This window comes from Lathyrus oleraceus, chromosome 5 (genome assembly GCF_024323335.1).
Source record: "Lathyrus oleraceus cultivar Zhongwan6 chromosome 5, CAAS_Psat_ZW6_1.0, whole genome shotgun sequence".
Taxonomy (NCBI): Eukaryota; Viridiplantae; Streptophyta; class Magnoliopsida; order Fabales; family Fabaceae; genus Lathyrus; species Lathyrus oleraceus.
Genome location: NC_066583.1, coordinates 635,639,837 through 635,649,687, shown reverse-complemented (window position 1 = coordinate 635,649,687; position 9,851 = coordinate 635,639,837). Strand labels below are relative to the sequence as shown.

The 9,851-nt window shown below is 34.6% G+C and overlaps 2 protein-coding genes across 2 annotated transcripts; one reads left to right on the top strand and one right to left on the bottom strand.

Moving 5' to 3' along the window:
* Nucleotides 1-219: 219 nt before the first annotated feature.
* LOC127087466 (auxin-responsive protein IAA8) lies at nucleotides 220-1,875 on the top strand. Its single transcript, XM_051028353.1, has 5 exons — nucleotides 220-687; nucleotides 775-1,004; nucleotides 1,153-1,294; nucleotides 1,397-1,458; nucleotides 1,559-1,875. Exons 1-5 carry the CDS (start codon nucleotides 371-373, stop codon nucleotides 1,594-1,596), a joined length of 789 nt encoding a protein of 262 aa, XP_050884310.1. The 5' UTR covers nucleotides 220-370; the 3' UTR covers nucleotides 1,597-1,875.
* An 828-nt stretch (nucleotides 1,876-2,703) lies between these two features.
* LOC127087465 (uncharacterized) lies at nucleotides 2,704-7,138 on the bottom strand. Its single transcript, XM_051028352.1, has 4 exons — nucleotides 6,614-7,138; nucleotides 5,286-5,730; nucleotides 5,068-5,183; nucleotides 2,704-3,239 (listed from the first exon to the last, which is right to left on the bottom strand). Exons 1-4 carry the CDS (start codon nucleotides 6,945-6,947, stop codon nucleotides 2,824-2,826), a joined length of 1,311 nt encoding a protein of 436 aa, XP_050884309.1. The 5' UTR covers nucleotides 6,948-7,138; the 3' UTR covers nucleotides 2,704-2,823.
* Between the last annotated feature and the right edge of the window lie 2,713 nt (nucleotides 7,139-9,851).

Genomic DNA, 9,851 nt, shown 5'->3' with positions numbered 1-9,851 from the left:
TTTTCAATAATAATTGTTATTTTCTCAATTACGATTATTTAATTATTATATATTAATAAGATTAATTTAATAAAGATATAATGTATTATAACAATATTTTTAGTATATTTAGTCTATGTGTAAAAGCTTTAAAGAATAATCATTTTAGAAAACGGATTGAGTATTAATATACTATTCCTATACCTATAAAGTCAAAATAAATAAATACTTGTATGGAAGAAAAAGTTTGGTACATAAAGACCAAAGAAGGTTCTTTTGTGCATCAACAAAACCATCCAGCTCCTCTCCAATACTTCATTATATCAATCTCACCATAACTTCACTTTCTTCTATCATAACAATAATTTGAACTTGTATTTTCAATAACTTCATGTCTACACCATTACAACATGATGATGAAACTTCATCTCTCAACTTCAAGGAGACAGAACTCAGACTAGGCCTACCTGGTTCTCAATCTCCTCACAGAAAACAAGTTGGAGAAGTTTCTCATAACTTCAACAAAAACATTAATGTTTCTTCTTCTTTGAACAACCTTGTATGTAGTGTTGGAGCTAAAAGAGGTTTCTTTAATGCTATTGATCAATCTTCCCCAAAAAACATCAAAGATGTTCTTCACCAACCACTACATGAAAAGAATAAACATGTTTCAGGAACAAATGAACATGCGAATGCTCTTGTTTCAAAGTATGTTTTTTTTTTCTTGCATCATTTTGCTTAAGGAAAATATTGAGCTTGTTATGTGTTGTTCATTATATGAAACTTTTGGAACAGGACACAGGTTGTAGGATGGCCGCCAATTCGATCTTTTCGAAAGAACTCGATGGCGTCGAATTCGACAAAGAACAATGAGGAAGATGAAGGAAAACCAGGATTTGGTTGTCTCTATGTAAAAGTGAGTATGGATGGTGCACCTTATCTCAGAAAGATTGATCTCAAAATCTATAACAACTATAAGGATCTTTCTTCAGCTCTTGAGAACATGTTCACATGCTTTACCATTGGTACTAACTCTACTTTCTTCAAATTGCATGTTCTTGTTCAATAAGTTTCCTAGATTGACTCTATCAAGGCCTTGTATGGATAAGCAGTTTAGTTAAGCGCTTATAGTAGAAGTGCTTATGTATAGTATATTCTTGTTTCTAATACTAGGTCAATGCAATTCTCCTGGACTTCCTGGGAAAGATGGACTGAGTGAAAGCTCTTTGAGGGATCTTCTACATGGATCTGAATATGTTCTTACATATGAAGATAAAGATGGTGATTGGATGCTTGTCGGCGATGTTCCTTGGCGGTAATAAGTTATTTCATTTGATCAAAAACCATAGAAGATCATGTTAAATGATATGATAGTCCTGTGGTTGAAAAAATATACTTAAACTGTTTGTTGATGCAGGATGTTCGCCGACTCGTGTCGGAGACTAAGGATCATGAAAGGTTCTGAGGCAATTGGGCTAGGTATGTTTTATTCTGTTTCATCCTAGTCTTTGATATTGATCATTGGTTTTACATTGGAGTGCTGAAAAATATGTTATGTTATCAATTATCTTGTTTGCAGCTCCAAGAGCCATGGAAAAATCTAGGAGCCAAAAGTAATGCAGAAAACAAAAGTGAAGTTTTCACTGATATGCATATATGAAGTTTTACAAGAAAGTTTGAGTTTATATGGTTATGTTCCAAATCAAAAATATATATGTAATTCAGTGTCTCAGTTTTTTGTGAATTTATAGTCTGAGTCTGACAAGTCTTCAAAATTAGTAGAATTTAATGAGACATATCCAGAAATCTATATACACATGTTTTGCTTGCATATCTGTTTTGTGTACCTTTGAATTCTTGTTGATGTATAAAAACTTTGCTTGTTGTGCATTTTCATCTGCAACTATTCATTAGTTTTTCTCATGTAGTTCTTGATATACACAATCTGAACATACTATTTGGATTTTGATATTAAGATATTACTATTTCTTTGGATTGTACTAATGTTTATAGCCACCAATATAGAAAGGAAATATGCAACAGTTATGATGTGAATGACATGTCAAATTCTGTCATTATTTTTGCACACTAGAACACTTGATTTGACTCAAAATTATGTTAGGCTACATAATGATCAAGCTTGAAACCAAAATAAGCATTATTTCTACCACAAAGGTCAGAATTATTGATGTCCATTTATATGTCACATTCATTGAATCAGATAATAACTAGAAAAAAATGGTCCAACTTTAATGAGTTTTTCTTGAAGACTGTAACAATACCAATGGAATAAATGCATAATAAAGTTCTTCATAACTAATTTTATTTCAAGAGTATTGTGAGACCAAACTCACGAGACTAAATATTACTACTAGATTTTTTTTAATAGTTGGACCATCAATAACTAATACAGTAGTAATAGAACTGCAACAATAGAAATCCCATTAAATCAGCTGAATTAGTAGTTGTGCAAGAACCTTAGATGCTGGGACGCATATTCAAATCTTCGACATCCCGTTTATTCATTTTTAAATGGTGAATTCCAACCACTAATCTAATTAAAAAACAAAAATACAGTAATAGAAGAATAGAAAACTAATGACACATAAAAGAACATATTGGCAATCATATTAGTACTTAGCCACCAAACATAAAAATCAACTAAACGAAAATTAGATAGAATTAAAAATGAGTAAAGAATTCTAAAGAATTTGAACAAGGAAATGGCAAGAAAAATAAAAGAACTATATCTTGAGCCAAATCAGGCTGAAGCAAATACTTGTCAATAATACAGGTACAAAAATTCCTTCAACTACATCATACCCTTGTCTAAGCAACTGTAAATTATTGTTCAGATATCTGTAAATAAACCATCTGAGTGTATCCATTAAATACAGAATTGTCAAGTTTCCCCAAACCAAGCCGCTGGAACAAACCATATCGCCCATCTTCAACAATAGGAATGGGAGCACGCGCAGGATCATATCTGGTTTGATGAGTGAGGGAAGGACCAGCAACTGGTGGGAGTTCCCAGTACACATCAAGAATAGATTCAACATACCGACTATTCTGGAAGTGTTGTGCGTAAGATATTGGCTGATTACTGTGATTGAAGTTGTCGCGCATGTACCCTCTAACTCCCCACCATGCTTCCCCTGGCCCACATAGTTCTTCGATATCAACTGCTTTCTCCCAGAATTCCTTCCTTTTTGACCTGATTCTAGCTTCGTCGCTGTCTTTGAAGCAACTGTGTCCCCCGCCTTAGATCAACAAAAGAACAAAACAAATGTCAAATTCCTTTTCCAATGTTACTAGAATAATACTCCACCAGTATGAAGATTATCAACAGTTGCATGGAATCATACAAACATTTTCCAACAAATGGATGCTGGACTTTGTGCCAACATTGCTTATATTTTAACAACCAAAACCCTAATTGAGAAATTTTTTAGTATTAAGTAAACCCCTCTTGACATTGGCTATGGCAGAATTCATATGTGCAGTTCCATATACATCTGTTTATGCATAACTTCCCTACACAAGTAATATACATGAATATAATGATAAAAAATGTAAGAAAATACAAAAACCAGCAAATTAATGAAATGCACTACTATTATTCTGCAGTGGAACAAAACATAAGCCTATAGCAACTTGAAATGTCAAACCCTCAGAATGGCAGCAAAGAGAGATTTAGTCACCGGCAAGCAACTGTTAAGTAGTCTTAGGGTTGTGATCCACTTCTCAAAGCCACCACTTACTTTTCTCACGCACTCTCCCAAGTTTATATTCGAAAACACTGACAATTTGGGAGAAGCCCATGGATAATATAGCAAACATAGTTGCAGTCGATTCATCCACAATCCATCACGAACAAGTCAAATGATAATACTCTTATACTCCTGCATTCTTGATTATGAACTTAACAACTTCCCCTATAAAATCTCTACTTGTGTATGTGCAAAAGGACTTCAATTGGCGATTGATACAAATCTCTACTTGTCTGCCGTAGTCTAAGTACTTATTGTGTCGCAGAATGAAGCTATTTAATTGTTTTCGTCAACTTAAGTCCCTTTGTAGGAAATACAGGTAGAGATTTGGAAGTAAATTTTGTTAGTGTGTAATAACAACAAATAGAGCAACTATGAAGACTACTACCGTTTGATTTGCTCATGACTGATTCGATACAAACGCCATTTTTACCCCCAATAATCTTCTGAAACTTTTCGGCCACAATCTAATGTTTTTGGCTGAGATATTCACGTGCAAAGAAGAAGCAAGAAACAAAGGAGGAAGAGTATGAGAAGGATGCAGTGATACAGCAGTGCGACGGCGGACTGCGTCAGTAAAAGAGAAGAGGCTGCATATGTTTTATTGAGAAGAGGATATTTTAGTTTTACGGTTTGCATTTCACATAAAGAGCTTTTATAAGCCCAAGTTGGGCTGCCCAACTATGGGCCGAGTATTTCGTTAGTCTAACCGGTGTGGAAAAATACTTAAATAACTGAAATACAAAATAAACTTATTTATATGAATGTATATAAAACTACTTAAAATAAATAATTTAATTTACAACTTAATTAGTATTTAGTATTTATATATACTAGTAACTTACCATTAAATATAACAAAAGAAGAGAAAGATGCCAAGATGCAACAGAGTAGTGGTGGGTTGCAGCAGTAAGAACAAGTGGCATGCGTTCTAATGAGAAGAAGACATTTCAGTTTTAAGATGTGGGTTTCGCATCATGGGCTTTTAATAAGCCCAATCATGGTTTGAGCAATATAGTCAAGATCGAGTGCTAGCTCAAAGGATTGTACGGTCTACACTATGTTTCCTGGTAACCAAAATGTATTTTTGCTGCCATTTCTAGGATTTGAACCTTTCAAGTTACTATACAGACTTATGTCTGTCTCACTACAAACTAGTAGTAGTGTTTTTCATCAATTTTCTGGCTTTATATGTTGGATTTTCATTCATTTCTCGTCAATTCTATTTATGCATATTATTTGTATGCATTTATCACGGTAACAGAAAGAAAATTCAATCAAATAACGTAATTCAATAGCAAAGTGAGAGTTTACACACCTCGTATATAAAATTGATCACATATCTGCCTCAGTGAATAATGATCACCAGTACCAGTGTCATAGTTATCCTCAAAAACAAGATGTCGGAACCCAGCTTTCAGAGCTTGTTCGATTCTGCTCATTATGAGAAGTAAAAAATAATTATGATAAGCAGTAGCAATTTCATCACAAGTACTCAACTATTGAATCATGCATCTCAAAGATCTAGTAATTCACCTTTTCAATTCATTTTGGTGGTCGTCAAAAAATATAAGAACCCGACTAAGGTCCGTAATCCCTTGTTTGCTCATCACTGTTGGCCAATCAATACTCCCAAAATCCACAAAGTCCTTTCCAGCAAAATATGTACAGTTACCATCAACATAAGCAGGTCCCTTTTTTAGATACTTTTCTGGATGCCTGGGTGTAATAGAAATAATATGCGTGTCAGGCATAGCTTGCCGCAAAACCCAAGTCGAATGTCCTTTAAAAGCACCACTCTCGATCATCAAATCTGGTTTTAGCCACCGGGCAATAAACCAAAGTCCAAAGCTGTGGTCTAAACCCATCCCATACATGTTGTTTTTGATTGGCCGTGTCTCATATATAGGAACAAACTCTTCCAGCCCCTTAAGCAGATCTTTTGATGTCCATTCTACAGTTTTACCATGTTTCGATCTGCCTTTACCAAGGATAAGATTATAAGTATCCAACAACAACAAACAGTATGACTTATCATTTCAAAATCACAAACCAAGAGCTTGAAACAACAGAAAACAAAATTGTCAATCCACCACTTTTTGAATCACTCTCACAAATCATGTGCAGTCAAGCAAGAGGTGTAACTTTAAGCTCCACCATTTATTTGAAAGGATCGTAAATACTAAGGATTATAATGCCGCTAAAATCAACATTTTACGCTCAACTCAAAAGTGTGATATGACGATAAATGTACCCAAAAGTGTTAAATAAATACTAGTTTGGCCACAAAAAATTGATACTTTCTGTTATCTAACAATAGTACACTCAAAGAGACATGCACTAACCAGTGTAAAATGTTTTACACTGTCTCCAATAAAAAACCATCAGTCTGCCATGCCATCAAAGTAATTTTAAAATATGCGTGATTTGACTGAATATGGAATACACGTCGATGATGGGTTGTCATGGTAAAAAATTTACACTGAGGGCACATATCTTATTTTCTCTTTATGTATATAAATTCCTAAAGCTATTTATGAGCATTCAAATGAAGATGGAATAAAGCCAAACCAAGAATAGCAGTTCAAAATCAACCAATTATGCAAAAAGAGAAGGAAATTTGATTGCATTCATGGGATCAGGAATCAGAAAATAAATAATAAATTGAACATTAAAAAAAAGCTAACATTCCAATCGAGAAGCATTTCATTTTGATCTTCCATATACAAAGAAACTCCTAAAGCTACAATTTTGTATGTTTTCTTTCTCTGGATCCAAACAAAACCTAAAAATCAGACCAAATTACGATTCACGAAAATACAAATTAAACATGAAAGAGATCAGATCAGCGCAAAGAGACTTACAGCAGGGCACACCGAGTGCTCCGAAATCGGAGTCGAGTCCATCGAGACCAAAGAAAGCAGCGCGAGCAGCGGGTTTGAAGAAAGAGGAAGACGAGATGCAGACGAAGTTGCGAGAGGTGAAGAAGAGCGAGAAAATCAAGAGAAGAATCAATGCGGTGGCGCCACACAGCACGCACTGGCTACCATTTCGGGAAAGGTAGGTTGAAAATCTGTTGGTAAAGCGAAAGAGGATGTATTGTTGTTTCTTCGTCTTGGATTCGTCGTCGTTGAGAATGTCTTCGTCGCCTTCGCCGTGAGAGTTGCCGCGGCGGGAGGAGAGTGTTCGTTCTAACATGGTGGTGGTGGTGGTGGTGGTGGTGGTGGTGGCGGCGGTGGACGGTGGTTAAGAGCGGTGGTTTGGTTCTGAGAGTGTGTTTTGTGTTACAGTGAACATTCGATTTGGTTATCACTGTTTTCTTTCTTCTTCCATTGTTTTCTGTTTTTTCATTTTGATAAATTTAATAAAGTGTTAATTGCTTCCTCTTCGTATCTATTATAGATAATCTATAATTAGGGGAAATTAATGTGATTCACTTGATATATTCTTAACCAAGTAAATTTGCTTCAAGTAAAATTTATTAGTTTTTATTTATAGTTTAACTGAATTTTATTTCAAAATAACCCATATTTTTCAGTAAAATTTCCCAAATAATCATGTTTTCTCATAAATTTCAAACAAGAAAAAAAATTGTAATGTAAAATACAAATCAATTAGACTCACTTCTCCATTGGATAAATTAGAGGTCAAACTTCCTATAAATCAAGTTTGTTCAATTGGCGTCTATGTATTAGTGTTAGGAGGTGACATCAATGTGTGGCATAAATAGAAGTGTGTCTTCTACCACTTTTCATCCCTCTTCTTATTTTCTTCTTAATCTTTTCTTCACTTGTTCTAACATGAGTCGTAAGAGACACGTGCATGTTTGTTTTTCAAGAACCAAGTCTATGATGAAGATGCATTTTTGAAATATTTGGAGATTCTAGAAACTTTAGAGGAATTTGATCATTGGGTTTGACAGAGGGATTAATGATGGTGAAAGAATTAGAAGTATTGAGAGACTTGTTTTATAGATCTCTATTGAGGATGACAATGATGATATTCAGCGTGTGTGGGTGTCAATTAAAGATGGAAACGATGTTAGGGATATGATGTTTGCGCGAGATGATATTGTTTTGATTGTTGCAATCTCTTACATATGTTGTTGTGTTAAGTCTTTTTATTTGTTGTTTGTGTTGTTGTTCTAGGCGTGTTTATGTTCGTTTTGTTGTAACCAAAAGACATTATCTATAGTAAATTTTATGGTTACAACAAAATTTAAAAACATAATAAATTATCATCCAGAGGTTGTTCCAACATCGGGACAACGTTTCTGTGTGTGTCCAGGCTGACGACATATACCACACTTTCTTTCTAATTTGTCAATCGTATCCATTTTGGTTATAATACGCGTGATGTTGAGACATACATTTTTCTTCCTTCTCATATTTTTGTTGTGCCAAATTACATACCCTTGATATGTAGGCAAATATTACTCTTTTGATATCTCTGGAAATCTATTATTGTATACACTGAATACGCTTACGACTTTGTAAATGTCGGATAAATCCAAGAAAGTGTCTTGGAGAACACTTAACATGCCGCAATGACATGGGAGTAAGGCATACATAAAGCGCATGTTGTTCCTTTTTGGATTGGTTGCATTATGCAAAACAACATGGTATGAACACATGTTGGACATGATGTTCTAGTTGGTATGGCACATCTGATTCCAACTGCTTTTGTGAAGAAATGACACATGTGAGAATAGATGTCCCAGCATGTGGCCCTTGTCTGTAGGACAAGGCTGCTGTTGTGAGTGCGCTTTTTCCAACTGTCTATAACGCATTTTTTGCTACTTGTGCAACAAGGATTATTGTTATATTTTAGCAATCTGATTTGCTTGATTAATTAATTAAACTTAATTTAAATCAAGGAGAATTAAATTCAAATTCAAATCAAATAAAAACTTTTTGTGGAGCTGTTTTGGAGAAACAAATCCTAATTGAATCCCCATCATCAACTACCTACCCATTACTAAAACATGTAACCAATCACCCTAATTTGTCCTTCTTAATAATTTTCATTATGCCAAATCAAAGGACAATATAGTAACTAACATATTACTGTTAGCTCCAATTTGTTAGCTCTAATTTCGACGCCTGATATGGATTAAGAGAATTAAATAAGGAAATAAGTTCCCGTGAAGAAATTGAATGTTTCGACAAAATTATACAGTTTGAAATTCCAGACGAAGATACCTTGATACACAGGTAAAGGTGTTTTGTGGACTTATAAATGTTTCCAGCTGTGGAGAAACAGAAGCATCACTAACGGCAGTTCGACAAAGGATTTGAATTCAAATAAGGGAGAGAATTCTCTGTTCTTATCTAAACTACTGAGCATACGTGGGGCATGGTGGGCAGTCGTGCACATGCAGAGTGCCACTTGTCTCAATTTGGTGAATAGGTTGTTAAAAGCGGTTATTTTGATTGGAATAAATAGGAAGTCTTAGTATTAGGATGAGGTGTGTTCAATATTATACAAATTCATCAAATTACCCAAAGTACCAGTGTGTAGAGAAAATGTATATTGAGAAAATGTATGTTTGTTTTCGCACCATGTTTTTATTTAAAGCAATTTAATCAATCTTTTCTTTTCTTTTCTTTTCTTTTCAAAAATTTATCTTATTCGCCATTTACCTTCTAGTACTTTCTTTGATTTCCTTGCATTATCTTTCCTTTATATTCTCTAACAAGTTATTTGAGTATGAACCTTGTCGAAGTGTTTATCATTCCTCAGACTTCACCCCTAAAAATAATTAGCACATGTCCTAGGATCAATCTGATTGATCCTGCAAGTAACCAAAATATTTTTGATTTGGAATATGTTGAGCTTGCCCTCATTCAAAGCCTTCCTTGTTGAGTCAAAGAAAATGTGAGAAGGCTTGTGTTCTTCCGCTAAGGTTCGAGATGAATCTCCTCAAGAAATTGATCTTGCCTAGCAGCGACTGCAATTCCTTCTTAGTTGATGGCGCTTTCGCCTCCATTATGGCCTTGGTCTTGTTCTGGTTTATTCCGATTCCTTTTTTGTGGACCACAAAGCCTAAGAAATCTCCAGCCTGCATACAAAACGCACATTTGAGAGGGTTCATTTTTAGAC